Raw genomic sequence first — 15,875 nt, 5'->3', positions numbered from 1 at the left:
AGTAGCACACACTTTGAGTGTAATCACTCTAGTGTTTTGGGGACGATTTTAGATGGCATCTTATCCCACAGACTCAAATCAGTTGTCTTAATCTTGGTATGTGAAAGAATGCTGCTTCTGTTAGCTTTTTTTCCTTCAAGTAAGAGAAGTACAGACCACTTTACAAAGCTTTTTGCCAGGTGGTTGGTTGCTACTATCTTACCACCCAGGGATATTTGGGAGCTGCATATTTGATTGCTGTTCAGACTGACCTAATGAATGTGTTTCCTGCTTATAAAAAGCAAGTTGATCCTTACCCCCCAACTTTCCAAATCTTGCTGCTACAGTCACGGAATTGTTTTTCCTTATTTTGTGGAAAAAGTAGTGGAAAGTTCTTCTACTAGGAATTAGCAGGTATTGTTGATAATGTACTCTTGAATTAACTGTATTGATCAGGTAATAGCAAAGATAAACTATGTCTATTTCTTTAAATAGAATTCACAGTGTATGGGGGAGATAAGGGCACAGTTAGATATTGGTTTTGAACATGGAAAAAGATGCTTGCAATGAGAAAGGTTAAACACTATTTCTCTACTTAACTTTGAGTGTGTGGGTTGGGGAGGAGAGGGGAAGTCCCCTCCATATACAAAGAAATCCATTTTTCTTTTCTTAAAGGTTCTGAAGCAACTGTCTGAAGACTTCCATTTTGAAAACTTAAAAAGCAAGAACAATTCTGTTTTAATAAATGAAGGAGAATAAAGAAAATTCCAGCCCTTCTGTGAACTTGGCAAACCTGGACCATACAAAGCCATGTTGGTACTGGGATAAGAAAGACTTGGCACATACACCATCACAGCTAGAAGGGCTTGATCCAGCTACTGAGGCACGATACCGCAGGGAAGGAGCCAGATTCATATTTGATGTGGGAACACGTTTAGGGCTGTATCCTTTCAACTTGTGTTAGTATGAAATGTCTTATGAATGGGGATCTTCAGAATGAAATGTACAAGAAGTGGCATTATGTGCTTAGCTTGCTGTTCAAACGTTTCTTAATCGTTAATCGAAAATCTCATTGAGCTGATTTCCCATTTTTGTCCATTTCTTGGGTAAACAAGGTTTCAGCTGAACCCCTGTTGCAGTAGAGAAATAAGGTGATACAGGCTTGCCAATTAAAAATAACTTTTGGCAGTTATCAAACTTCATCTCTTATTACAAGAATCTACATAACTTCTGTTGTTTTGAATTTTGCATTTGTATATATTATTAAGTTCTCTCTGCTGTCCTTCTCTCTGACACTTAAACTTTTTGATTCCTGTACTTGTATGCTTTGTTTAATCTCCTCAGTTCCTCATTTAGTGAAACCCAGTGAAGTTGAAATTTTACTTTTCTCCATTAAGAGAAGAGTAGGGAGCGTGTTCATATTGTATTTGCATTTGTAGGTGTGAATGATTAGTGAGTTGTTTCTACACCAACGCTTTAATGTGAAGTGATAATTGTCCTGTTCCTTCATGTACCCATAGCTGGTTTTCACCTTTGAGGCAGGTATGGTTTAACACAAGGATGACCTTGCATGGATCCTCCTATAAGCATGATTGGGACTTTGCACACTTCCAATAAAGGCTTTAGTTATCAACTTTTATCTGGGCTGAATCATAGTATTTGCACAGTCTTAATGGGTTTAGTGGCCTTTTTTTCCCCCAAAACTCCTGATTTACTTGCAGTGTTTTCCAGCTTGTTGCTGAATGAATGATTACTTGAGTTACTTGATACAGCAGAACGTATCTTTTCCTTTGTGCATGTTTGGTCTTAAATTTTGTATATTCCCTGTTTGAAATTCCTTATTCTGTACCACAGACATTATGATACTTTAGCAACTGGAATAATTTATTTCCATCGGTTTTATATGTTTCATTCCTTCAAGCAATTCCCAAGATATGTAAGTATTTACAGGATTAATGAGTTAATACAGTGATTACATTAGGCGTGAACTATATGAAATGGTGATAACTGACTTAATGTCCACCTCTGTGAATTTTTTTCTTTCATGTACTACAGCTTAAAAGGTTCTGTTCTGGCTTGTTTACACATTTCTGTGTTAAAAAAAAATGCTTATGTTGTCATTGCAGTATGTCTTGTTGAGACTGTTCTTTAGAAAGAGTAGGAACTATAACACTCCTGTATTAGCTAAGGAAAAAAAAAGTTTAATAACATCTTGAAACTGCTTGACAGAGAATTCTGAAGCAGGAAGAATTCTGCTTTTGAGTTCCTAACCTTTAAGTGTAGTTGTATAAAATGGACAATCCTCCAAATTATGTATTTTCCCTTTGAGAAGGTCAAAGTTTAAATGAACACTATAAAACATCAGAAATTAATACGCTTCTTAAGTCGTTCCTGGGAAGCTTCCCCCGAACTCTTAATAGAAGCTGACAGTGCCTTTATACAGTGCTATCCTGTATTGCATATCTACATGCAAACATGTTTTTGAGATTATTTTCTTTTTTAGGTGACAGGAGCCTGCTGTCTCTTTCTGGCAGGAAAAGTTGAGGAAACTCCTAAGAAATGTAAAGATATCATTAAAACAGCTCGTAGCTTGCTAAATGATGTACAGTTTGGGCAGTTTGGAGATGATCCAAAGGTAAAAATATGTTGAAATGTGTTTCATCCTGTTGTACTCTAGGAAAGTGACATACACAGTAGAGCACTGGCTGATTTTCCATTATTCTAAGTTAAATTATATGTTCAGCATGCATTTATAGCTCTTTTGGGTAATGTGATAGGTACCTATGAAAATAATTCTTCATAATACAAGAAGTTTTGGGAGCCTACTGGGAGAACTGTATAAAAAATTTACGTTTGATTTTGTGTAAAATCTGATACTATTTTGCAAGTTAAAATAAATTTGAATAATTCAGATCATAGCTAGAAGTGTTGTCAAGACATAAGTCATATTAGACAGTTTTAATGTAATTTTAGGAAGTAATTAATAGCATATCTTAAGTCGAGTAAGGGAACTACGTGTCAGAAGTATTGAGGAGTTTCCTGTTTAGAGTATTTGACTTACTAAAACTATGCTTCTCTCAAAATTTGCTTATTATAAATAAAAAACCAGAAAGATCTCCAACTCGGGAGAGAAATGTGGTGAGAGCTTCCCTTTTTGTTGTGGTTTTGTGTATTTGGTACTTTGATGCTGTATCTGATTCAGTTCTTTCCTTCGTGGTTGAAAAGGAATTTTAGACCCCATGTCGCCTTTCCTGCCTCAAATAAATGTGAAGAAAATGTATCTGGGTTTTAAATAATGTTTTAGGTTGGAGAGATTTCTGTTCTTGCAGACAAACCCTAATCAAGCAAAAGCAAAGAAACATGTTTGCCTGGAGGTGCTCCGTAGTTATGCTTTATAGCAACATAAAATATTTGTGAGTAAAAGAAGGAATAATATTGTGGCTACCTTGTTACATTCTCTAGGAGGAAGTGATGGTCCTTGAAAGAATCTTACTACAAACAATAAAGTTTGATTTGCAAGTGGAACATCCATATCAATTTCTTCTCAAATATGCCAAACAACTCAAAGGTAAAATATTACAGGGTGAGAAAGTAATGCCTGTTATTAATTTTTAGAACTTAATTTACATTAACAGTGCAAGAGTGTTCTATTCCAAACTGTCCTTCCTAATAACTTTATTTCTTACATTTCTGATTGTTTTCAGGAGACAAAAATAAAATTCAAAAACTGGTTCAGATGGCATGGACGTTTGTCAATGACAGGTAAGATACTTCTAGGAAACCTTTTGAAACTGAATTAGTTACAGTTGCTTTATTTTGGAATTAGGGATTTCTTTACAAATGCTTGTTACGTGTTTTCTTGATCATGTTCATCAGCTTTTCTTTCAATTGTTTCTACAATAGTTCCGCTGAAAAGAGAATCTGGCATAAGTGTAGAAGCAGACCATTAAGACCTTTGCAATTTTGTGGTGAGGATTTAATGCAGCAGAAAAAAAAAAGGTTAACTGTTTGAGAGTGCCAAACCAAATTACAGATCTCCAGGATCAAAGCTGCCTTCTTGCCCAATCTGAGATACATGGCCCATTCTGAGAAAAGAAATCACCTCCCAGTTCCGTTGTGTTGGTCAACATTTTTTAAAAGTGGTATTTTGGTAATATTAAACTAACCATTAAATTCCATGAGGAATTAAGTTTTTAGCCCTAGATTTACATTTTTTTGAATAATGGATTTGCAATATAAGGACCACATTATTTAACAGGAGGGCATGTAGAAGCACTTTTCTTATGTAGTGTGGTATTGGGAAAAAAACCTAAAACGCCTCCATACACTTTAATCTTTTTAAGGAGGATTCTACAGAGCTGGGCAAGTTAACTTATCAATGATAGTTAAATGTAATTTTTTATTTCCATATCAAACCTTTAAGAAAATGTGTAAATAGCCAGCTATTCAGAAATGCTAAGTACTGTACTTCTGTCATACCTTTGGCAGTAGAACACCATTGAAAGAGAGATGCATTTTTATTTGTATGCCTAATCTGAAGAAGCCCACCATGGGTCGAGATTCTGTAGAAACCACTTAAACTCTCAAAATTAATTTGAGCAGAAGGTTGCTTAAGGTATTTGGGTGTCAAGAGATGTTTGCTTCAGCTGCTGTCAGTCTTGCAGGTGGTGATCTTACAGGCTTGACTGTCACTGATGAGGTTGTTGTGTATCTATCAAAGTATGGTCACTTCTGTACTTGGAACTAGATTGTGTTTAATAATTCAAGAGATTTAATAATTAAAGAAAATGCACTTCACAAAAACATTAGTGTGAAGTCAGAGTGATTTTTTCAAATAATACGTGTCTCTGTTCTTGAGAGGCTGTCGTGTGTTTACTTAATAGGTATCGCATTAGAAGTGTACTTGTTTTCTAGGGTTCTGGGAAAATAACTCTGTACTTTGCACTACAGGCCTTTAGAATAGGGGGTTCAGCTCTTACACAGCCACAGGCCACTGCCCCAGTACATTTCATGAAAGTAATAATAAGAAAACTGTGTTTTAAGAACTAGTTCTTGTGTCTTTTATATTTATATAAAATAATATATGCATTATTATATATATAAGATATAATTAGTATCAGGAAACTGTAACTTTGATTATGACAGGAATTTACTCAGTTAATACCAATAATACCCATAATACTTTAGGATCAGCTTTAACAAAGGCTATTAAAGAGAGAACCTAGCTTGATCTAAAAGTTGCACTGTGCTTGATGACATGCTTTACAAGTTCCTGTTGGCTGTTCTGTGGGGTTTTCTTTAGTACTTGTTTGGGTTTTATTGAAAAAACATTTGGAAACTCTAATCTGAGCGTGTAAATCATTCTCTAACCAGTGCAATGTAGCAACAGCACACTTGTGTAGCAATTGTAATCTGTGTAAAATTACCTTGTTTCATGATAGCAGTAGTGCTGAAACAGCTTAGCTTTGTTAACTCATTTGATTCACAAGGCTCTTAATTAGAGCTGAGATGTTAAAATGTGGTGGGATTTTATACATCCTTAGTTATAGCTGCCGTACGTTAAAAGTGTTGTATTTTGACAATCAGAATTATCTTCAGGATTGTGTTTTGTTTTGTTTTTTTTATATTCCAGTCTCTGCACTACACTGTCACTGCAGTGGGAACCAGAGATCATAGCAGTTGCAGTTATGTACTTAGCAGGCCGTTTGTGCAAGTTTGAAATACAGGAATGGACATCAAAACCAATGTACAGACGATGGTGGGAGCAGTTTGTCCAAGATGTTCCCGTTGATGTTCTGGAAGGTATGAAAAAAAATTGCCACCAAGAGAGGAGTATTTCCTTTAACTGTGTGATCTAGGTCATTGGTAAATGCCAATTGTTTTCTCTCCTGGTTTTAGTCGAAACAATTGTGTGGAGTATGTAACTCAGGGGATATGTGCTGTGCCATAACCAGGTTTTTAATTCAACATCTAAGATTGGCTTAGTCTGGAATTATCTTTAGTTATCTTGATTGGTCTTCTGGTCAAGATTTGCTTTATTGCTTGTCTAGTTTATAACACAGCTAATTAACTGCTAAATTGGCATGATGTGTTTTGTTTTTGTAATGATTCCCTTCTCCCTATTTTAGATAAGCAGCTCTGCAAACACTGGAACTAATGGAGCCTGCTTTCCAGTGGTTTTCTCATTTATGGCTGACTTCTTTAATCAAACTGTTCTAGGGTTGCAGAAACATTTAATGGTGTGCCATGACTCAGAAAAAGATTATGGGTGTGTGTGAGTGGATTCTGATAGGGAATGAATTATGGATCTTCTTCATCAATACAGTTATCTTTGTTCTATTCCCTTTGTGTATATTGTTCTGTTTATCTGCTGCTTGTCCTCTTGAGAAAACCCCAGGAAGTTCATAAAACAAAGCAGGACCTCTCTTGACTCTCATTAAGTAAATTATGGTTATATGGTCACTAATTTATCTTCATTGAAGTTTTTACTAACTCACCTGTTACAAATGTCAGGCGAAATATACTTTTAGTTCCATAAATTGTTTAGAAACCTTCTTTAAAAATTGGTACTTGTCACAATCTGGCATTTGGTTCTAAGGAAGTTTTAAATGAAACAGTATGTTTCAGGGGGGTTTAAACTTTGTTGCCCTTAGAACTTTTAGGTGAATACTATACAGCTCTGGGGATTTCTTGAATGGTTACTTGAGCTGTTTGTATCATGGCTTTTTTCAGAGTTGCTTCAGTTTCAGATAGATCTGTTCTGAATCCCTGCCACAGAGGATAATAGAATGGGAGTCTCTCCAGTTTCTGCTACTACATCACAGAATGCCCATTGAAAGAACTAATTCAGCTTTTCTAGAAAGCTTTGCTTTTCCTTGAGTGCTGCTCTTGCACTGGTTATCAGTTGGTCACACATGTTTTCTTACAGAACGTTGGCTCCTAACCTGTCGAAAAAAGAATTTAATATTAGTCCTTTACTTAGTTTCCTGAAAAACTTTTTACTGGCCTAACTAGATATGTATGTTTTAACATATAATCTTCCTTCACTCACTTTATTACTATATTACTGTCCTGTTGTTACACTCTTATCTGGCTCTCCAAGCATAAAGTAATAACATATGATATATTAATACCGAGACATTTTCTTCTTCTGGAAGGTAAGCATAAACATTTTAGCATAGTCAGAAGAAACTCAGAAATGCAAGTATAAATTGAGAAAGTTGGTCTTAAAAAATGAAATCTATGGTCATGATAACAATGAGTAATATTTACAATTAATTTTTCTGAAGTTCATGTCCAGTAAAAAGCCTAGTTGATTATTGCGTGTATTTAATATACACTTGTACATTATGGGTGCATAATATTTTGGATAATTTTTGTTTTCAAGACATCTGTCATCAGATCCTGGATCTCTACTCGCAAGGAAAACAGCAAATGCCCCATCATACCCCTCACCAGTTGCAGCAGCCTCCATCTCTTCAGTCTACACCCCAGGCACCCACGGTGCAGCAGTCACAGCAGTCCCAGAGTTCAGAACAGTCCCAGACTCAGCAGCAAAAAGAGTCGCAACAATCAACCCAGCAACAACCTCAGCAGCAGCAACAAACACAAGCACAGCAATCTAAAAAGCCTTCTCCCCAGTCAAGTCCTCCTAGACAGATTAAAAGACCAGCAGTAAGTGTTTAAAGTGTTACCTAAATCTTCTTGCTGTTTTCGGAAGTAAAATCTTTGGAATAGATCCACTGAGGAAGTAAATCTTGTAGTTTTTACAGCTTTTGCTCTAACTTATGATTAATGCATGCCCAAACTAGAGAACAGACAAAAAGGGGGAAAGAAAACCAGAAACAAAATAACAAATGAACTGCAAAACACAGAAAGAAGCAAGAAATTATAGAATGTAATGGAATAGGAAGAGTGCAGCATCTCTGTGATAGCACACTCTGTGCTACTCTCTAAAACCTTGGTCTTGTAATCAGAACATAGTGTACTAGAGGAAAAAGTCTGAAATATATAGTTCTTGCACTGAACTTTTGAGTTGTTCAGGATAGAAAGCTGATAAAATTTGTTAATTAGATTGAAAATTGGGAGAGCTTTTTACAGGTAGTATGAATTCCATCAGCACGAACTCCTTGGGTTATCAGATCAGTAGGGCAGGGAACTCTTACTTTTCTTCAACAGAAATGTCTGGGAAAGTTTGGCACATCAGAAACTGTAAATAACAATTTGGATGTATGTCTGATTGTAAGTTGTTATGAGTGCTTGTTCATTAATTTAAAGGCTCTACATTTACTGATTTCTTCTTTTACAATCACCCCTGGTCAAGCCCTCAGAGCAACTTACATTTTCTTGAAAATAATTAAGGAAGCGAGTAATACAGATAAAGGTAAGTCCTGGTACACTGTAGGCATTCGGAACAAATATAAAGCAAAGAGTGACTCAGGAGGAGTTTTATAGAAGAGCACAAACAGCATGAATTTGAGAAAAGTGAATGTGATTACCTGAAATAATTCTTTCTCTGGAAAGCAGTGCAGGAGAACAAGATGTGGTTTCATAAAGATTCACTTGACGCTTCTAAAATGATCTTCAGTTAGACGTACCATAAACCTTACTTAAAATGTTTGCCTCCTCTATAAATAGGGCTTTGCATGACTCCTCCTTTGATTTGTACAGAACATAAATACACTTTGTTCTTGGAGGCCAGATTTTCCATTTACATGAACTCTTAGAATTCCATTACCTTCTACTGAGCCAAGATACTTTCAAGCAGCAGAGGCATTGGCCCATGACTTCCAGACCCATACCAGATGTCTAAAGCATCTGCACATCCTCTACATCTCTGGTGGTAAAGAGCACTTGAATGTTCAGTTGACTTCACTAAAAATATACTAGTGAATCATTAGATGTAAATAATATATTTAGTTTGATTAAACTAAAACTTGTTAGTGGGAACAGTTCTATTGCACATAGAAACAGCACTAAAAGAACAATTTCATTGTGGTGTGGATTGAGTTTAGTATGAAACTATTAAATAAAAATCAGCACGCTAGTAAATCTGTAATGTTAACCCTGGAATGTCATCACTGGAGCAATACAAACTACAGTGCAGTAGCAGTGCCAAAAAAAAGCTCATTTATATTTTAGTAGCTGCAATTATTAGAGAAGTGATTTAATTCTTACAGGCATTGAGATTGTTTCTCTTTAAATCTTTTTTTTCCCTCTTCTTTAACATAAATACAGTTTAAACTGGTATTTTTTTGTCATATGAGGTATTCAGCTTTTTCCATTCTAATGGTATAACTTAAGAGTATGCCCAGAGATTATTTTCTGAACATTTTAACAAATGCACACTAACTGAATTACTTACCACTAGAAGTGATCAAGTGACTTCACAGAATGAGTAATTTCTGGAAGTGTTGCAATAAGTAGTGTGTGGAAGTGCAGGGAGATCTGTTGTTTGCATGCAGTTTTACAGACAAGGAATTTAATGTTAGAAATTTGAGAAAAGAAGATGAAGGCAGCAGATCAGTCTGTTAGAGTCACCAAGGAAAGTATGTTTGGAATGGAAATAATAAGATTGTCCTTAAAAAGTAGAAAAGAGCAGCCAGAAGACAGCTGAGGATTAATTGAAACATCTATCAAAGGAATACAAGACTGAGATAGCCTCAGACAGGCCTTGGGTACCTTTGTATTGGACAGCAAATACTCATCTAAATTCAGGAAAATTTGTTGTTCAAATTGGACTGAAATACAAGTCTGTTCTTGCTGCAGAAAGTAAATTGATGAGAACTGAGCAATAATTGGTGATGGTAAAGCTGCTAGAGGTAAACAGTCCCTTAAAAAAACCCTTTTTTTTAAAGGACAGAGAGGCTATGTACTGAACTCTTCTGACCTTTATTGTTAATTTTAAATACATTTCTAGCTGAGCTTATTGCACTTAAAATTTCTGTTAGGTTTTCTGCTTTTCTCAAAGACCGTCAAGTATCTGTCTCAGTTGGACTAAGTAAGCTGGAAAGATTTTTCTTGATACTTAGTCTGTGATTCTTCAAAAAAAGCCCAACAAAACAAAAAACCCAACCAAATACTAGTGATTGGAAGGATGATGTGAGGTTTTGTGGGTTTTGATCAGTGCGCATAAATTTTTTCATGGCATAACATTTGGCTTTTATACAATGCTTTCCATCTGAAGGCTTCTGCAATGTTGTATGCTGAGCAACACTTTGACTGCCCTCCTGTCCTGGTAAATAAAGCATGAAGGCCTGAAGTGATTTTGGCAAAGGTTGAATGATAGGTCAAAGCAGAATTGGGAACAGAGGCCAAGTCTCTTGCTTTCAGCTCAGTGAGCAGCGTACCGGACCATGATGTATGTGCAGTGGTTGAGAAACAAATTGAACAAGATGCAACACTCATCAGTGTGAACAGCAGGAAATGCTGTTATCTACAATAGCTGCTATTTTTTCAGTCTTTTCATTCTTCCAGTTAAGCTGGGCTTGCCCAATGTGATTTGAATTTGTTCAGGGTTTGTGTTGTTGAGACTGGAAATTATTAGCCTCCTAATAAAAATATAGAAACAAATAAAGGTTTTGTCCTGCCTCCTTTTAAGGGACAGAGGAGGAAACTGGTTCTGGTTTAGTCAGATCTGTACAAAAGCTCTTCACTAGGCTGTAAGTTATTTCCTCTTTCGTTTGCTTGTTGCCATTTTAAAAAGTTTTGTGTTTTGCAGTGGTCTTATTTCCACCTTTCTCTTTTTTTAACAGGCTGTATCTCCAAAAGAAGAAACAAAACCAGCAGGTAAATATTAATATTCAATTTATACTGGTTTCATTTTACTGTTTGAACCAGAATAAGCCATTTGAAGTGTGCTTAGTTTTATAGCTTACAGGCTTGGCAGCTCTAAACTATTTTGATCCTAATAATGTGCCTTTAAATATATCCTGTAACAATTTTTAAATGTTCCTAACTGCAAAAGCATTTTTAATCAATAGATAGGCTAGCTTAAGAAATGCCTCACTGCCATGATCACCTCTAGTTCTTTTTGTTTATTTGGGGGGTTTTCATTATTTTTGATGTTTTGGAACAATATCTTTCAGGATAGCTAGGATGTGATCCTGTAACCTAAGTTTGGCACTTCTCCCTTTCTGGTTCTCCAGAGAGATTCCAGAGACCTGCCTCTTCTCCCTCTCTCCTGTTCAGTTGCTGTTTTGTTTGATTTCTAGACACATGCTGCCCTAGCAGAGCGTAGTTCAACTTCCTCCAAGATTTGTTTTAACTATTTACAAGTTACATTTTTGTGCTAGAAAATATATGTATGCTCATCTTCACTTGCATACTCTTGCTGGGACGATTTATCTGTAGTTATAAAATAGCTTGACTTTGTAGGCATGAGCTTTTTTGGAAGATGTGATACTTAATGTCACTTTATACAAAGGTGTCAATTTTAGTTTTCTCTATTAAAAATATCTAGTATATAGGACTTCCACTGTACTTTTGCATAGTGTGATATGAGACCTGAGTTGGAATTTGGAAAAATCTTGCAGAGCAATAGCCAATTAGGAAATTTCAAATGTTTTTTTAGAACCACCACCACCATCTAAAATTCCCAAAATTGAAACTTCACATCCACCGATACCTCCTGCCCATCCGCCTCCAGGTAAGTTTTTATTTTCTTAAACACATTTACTCTTGCCGTTAATTGCTTTGCTTTTCATTCAGATGGTGGTAGCAGTGTGGGGGAAGGGGTTGTTGCCTTGATTAATCAGCTTGGCAAGTAAAAGCATGAGGTCAATAAGCTCCAAAGGGAATGTCACCTTACTAGCACAGGCTTTTCCGGACAGATGAAAAAAGTTATGATGGAAACTAGACCTATACTAGGTGGGCAAAGGCAAAAGCTGTGACTGTTAAAGGCCTAGAAGACTAACTAATGGTCAGTAGTAGGCAAAAAGGGATTTATGTTCTTGAAAGGATGGCAGATACCATATTATATTACTAGAGTAGTTTCCAACTAACCTATAGAATTCCTCTGTGCTACATCTTTAGTATAGAAATTCTGCAGGTGTGCAATGTCCAAGTAATGAGGGTGATACTTTCTTTGCCATGTCCCAAAAGAGGACTTCCATCTGCCAGGGAACTCTTTAACACTCCACACATACCCAATGTTTGCAAAATAAATGGTGCTGTTGTGCAGTTTCCAGCACCTTGATACATTAACTGTCCTTCCAGTGACCTATATATGACATAAATATTTTACAGAGCATTGCCAATAATGTAACTGTAAGATGACAGCTTCTAACAGGGAATTACAAGAGAAACAGTGCTGTGATATATAGTAGGACTTATTTAGGCAGGTAATTAATTTGTTTCCTTTGTAATCTAAAATTTTTCTCTTATAGCTAGTTTATAAAAGCAAATAATTGTATAAGCACTGAAACATTTAAGAACAGTTTGTAGAGGCCAACTCTTACCTTTTGGGGCTCTGAAGAAAGGTCAGGTGAAAACAAATATGTCTTGACCAAACAAACAGAACTAGTAGAGGGTGGTTTTATCTCAAATTCTATTTAGCATTGTCAGTTTAGTTTTTTCATGCCTCTGGAAATGACTACCCTATACCTGCTCCTGAATAACTTCTCTTACTGAACAATGTTTTAGAAGTCTGTATATACAAGCAAGATGGGTGTCAAGATGCCCCAAACTCTTTTTTATTGGGCATTTTAATCCTGACTGTATGACCATACAGAGATGTTGCCATTAGGTCAGTCTTTGTCTTGTGTTATTACTTACTTTATAGTGTCTGCCTTAAGAGGGAAAATAAATAAATAAGTAATTGTTTAAATAGAAGACAGTTAAAAGCTTGTTCTTCCCAGAAATGGCCAAGTATAATTCTGACCTTTTTATGAACTTCCCCAGACTGTCAGGTAACAAGTAGTAGATCAGATTTCATATCTCCCAAGCAATCTTATCATACTTTCTTATTTATCCTCCGATTTTCTTTTTTCTTTCATTTGGTTAACAGGTTTAGAACTGAGTGTTAAAGACTTGAGACTTTGGCCTGTATTCTCAAATGTATTTCCCAACATGAGGTGAAGTGCAGAGGCCAATTCCAGGCCACCTCCTGGAGTATAAGAGAGGTAGAAGGGAGGCCTGGACTAAAGAAGGTTGAAGCACTGATCAAAAGATTTTTGGTACCTTTGGTCCCATGACTTTTAAAATCTGCTAGTTGTGATTCTGTCCATCCAGTCCACTAATTTCTGTTGACTGTAGAACAATATTTAAATTTTAAGAAAATAATATTAAGAATGGAAGCTGTATTTAACTTCTAGAATTGGCAAAGCTGAACTTGGAGCTTTGATTTGCAGCTTAGTTATTTTCTAGTGATAGACGAAGCCCTAACTAGATACCATACGGCATTCAGAGACTTAGAGAATTGAGTAGTCTTTTGATACATTAACTGGGAGAAAAATAAAAAGTATTCAGAAGCTGTTCTTGCCACTGTCCTTCAAAATAATACATTTTCTTTTCCAGAGCGCAAGCCTCCTTTGACAACTGCAGTTTCAATGGGAGAAGCAGAGCAATCTACTACTGTGGACTCAGTAGATATGCCAAAGGTCCAGATTCCTCCCCCTGCTCATCCTGCCCCAGTACATCAACCTCCACCTCTGCCACATCGTCCCCCACCCCCGCCCCCCAGCAGTTATATTACAGGGATGTCTACTACAAATTCTTATATGTCAGGAGAGGGTTATCAAAGTCTTCAGTCAATGATGAAAACAGAAGGACCAACTTACGGAGCTTTACCACCGGCCTACGGACCACCAGCTCATCTACCATACCATCCTCATGTCTATCCTCCCAACCCTCCACCACCAGTTCCACCTCCACCCCCCGCTTCATTCCCCCCACCCAATATTCCACCTCCTACTCCTGGATATCCTCCTCCACCTACATACAATCCTAATTTCCCACCTCCAAGACTGCCTCCAACTCATGCAGTACCACCTCATCCACCACCTCCAGGGCTGGGAATGCCACCAGCTAGTTACCCCCCGCCTACTGTTCCCCCAGGTGGACAGCCACCTGTGCCACCTCCAATTCCACCACCTGGTATGCCACCTGTAGCAGGACTTGGACGTGCTACCTGGATGAGATAGCATGAGGTAATTTGCACAACATCCCTTTATGTTGTCTAGGCAGGGGTAGCTAGCCAAAACCTATGCCCCAGTACATCACCCTCCCCCTCTGCCACATCGTCCCCCACCCCCGCCCCCCAGCAGTTATATTACAGGGATGTCTACTACAAATTCTTATATGTCAGGAGAGGGTTATCAAAGTCTTCAGTCAATGATGAAAACAGAAGGACCAACTTACGGAGCTTTACCACCGGCCTACGGACCACCAGCTCATCTACCATACCATCCTCATGTCTATCCTCCCAACCCTCCACCACCAGTTCCACCTCCACCCCCCGCTTCATTCCCCCCACCCAATATTCCACCTCCTACTCCTGGATATCCTCCTCCACCTACATACAATCCTAATTTCCCACCTCCAAGACTGCCTCCAACTCATGCAGTACCACCTCATCCACCACCTCCAGGGCTGGGAATGCCACCAGCTAGTTACCCCCCGCCTACTGTTCCCCCAGGTGGACAGCCACCTGTGCCACCTCCAATTCCACCACCTGGTATGCCACCTGTAGCAGGACTTGGACGTGCTACCTGGATGAGATAGCATGAGGTAATTTGCACAACATCCCTTTATGTTGTCTAGGCAGGGGTAGCTAGCCAAAACCTACTTTGTAAAGATGAAGAGGAGGGTAATATGTAAAATTTAGATGAAGAATGAGACAATGAAATTAAAAAATTAGCTGATCTGTTTGCTGTATTGTTTATGGTGAGTTATATAGGCTTCTAGATTTTAATCAGCTTTGCAGTATCTATTCTAACTTTATACATTTGACTTAAATTGTCTTGAGTTATTCCAGCACTGGATTACTTTATACTAGCAAAACCAGCCATATTGGCTCAATTATATCAGTAAGAAGAAAATTTCCTTCTAGAAATCAGTGCCTATTTTTGGGTTATCAAAATAGCCAGATACCATTAAATTCGAGCTATAGCAAGAAACTCCATTATTAGTAATAATTAAAACAACACAATGTCAAGCATAAAAGCTACTTTATTTAAGAGATTCTGAATGCTAGCTGACTGGAATCATTTGAGGTGTTTGCCTTGCTGGTATTTTTGTTTTGGAATGTACTGGTATCTTAAAGTATTGTATGTTTACACCTATTTGCAAATTCCTGTACATAATATATATATTTTCTAAGTGTGAAAGTCTGAATGTAACAACATACTGTGATGTACATCCTGGTTATAAATGGGACTACTTTGTTCACATCTACCCAAATAAAATTGGTTCTGAATTTAGTGGGTTTCCAGGTTTTTCATACCAGTTCAGAATTCATAACTATGGTACTTATTGCAAGATACATCAGCAGTGCTCTCCCAAATCTTATTCATCAGTTTATTTAAAAAGAATGTCTTTTATTTTATTCAACTAGAAGTATACACTATCACAATCCATCTCTTACTTCATTTTTACTAAAATATTTCAAATGAATGTTTTACACACATTATCAAAAAAATCTGTACTATTACTTTCCCTCCCCAAAAAAGCCAGAGTGGTTCCATAATAGGTAAAAACGCGTGCTAAGGTCTGAAGAATTTTGCTATATACACAACAGCAGGTGCTAACTTTTCCAGTTCTTTGTAAATCATATACAGAAAATATAGCAGGGCTGTAAGATCACAGGTTTAACAGAAATCAAACTTTAAACTGATTTCTAAAGCAGCACAAATAGACTTTCCCCACATTATGAAAAATATACAATTTTATCACTTTAC

General features: G+C 37.0%; 1 protein-coding gene across 2 annotated transcripts; it reads left to right on the top strand.

Moving 5' to 3' along the window:
- Nucleotides 1-654: 654 nt before the first annotated feature.
- CCNK (cyclin K) lies at nt 655-15,396 on the top strand. 2 transcript variants are annotated; one of them, XM_009998017.1, is made up of 11 exons: nt 655-921; nt 1,834-1,915; nt 2,483-2,614; nt 3,442-3,547; nt 3,684-3,741; nt 5,612-5,781; nt 7,367-7,653; nt 10,734-10,767; nt 11,552-11,626; nt 13,495-14,034; nt 14,615-15,396. In XM_009998017.1, the coding sequence occupies exons 1-11, from the start codon at nt 725-727 to the stop codon at nt 14,698-14,700; spliced, it is 1,767 nt and encodes a 588-aa protein (XP_009996319.1). In that variant the 5' UTR covers nt 655-724; the 3' UTR covers nt 14,701-15,396. The 2 variants fall into 2 exon arrangements, with proteins under 2 accessions (XP_009996319.1, XP_009996318.1); XM_009998016.1 differs by lacking the exon at nt 14,615-15,396 and having other exon boundaries at nt 13,495-14,120.
- Nucleotides 15,397-15,875: the final 479 nt, after the last annotated feature.

The sequence above is a fragment of the Chaetura pelagica genome, unplaced genomic scaffold (genome assembly GCF_000747805.2).
Source record: "Chaetura pelagica isolate M959 unplaced genomic scaffold, ChaPel_1.0 scaffold354, whole genome shotgun sequence".
Lineage (NCBI taxonomy): Eukaryota > Metazoa > Chordata > Aves > Apodiformes > Apodidae > Chaetura > Chaetura pelagica.
Note: the sequence above shows the minus strand (reverse complement) of the source record. Positions and strands in the feature narration are given on the sequence as shown.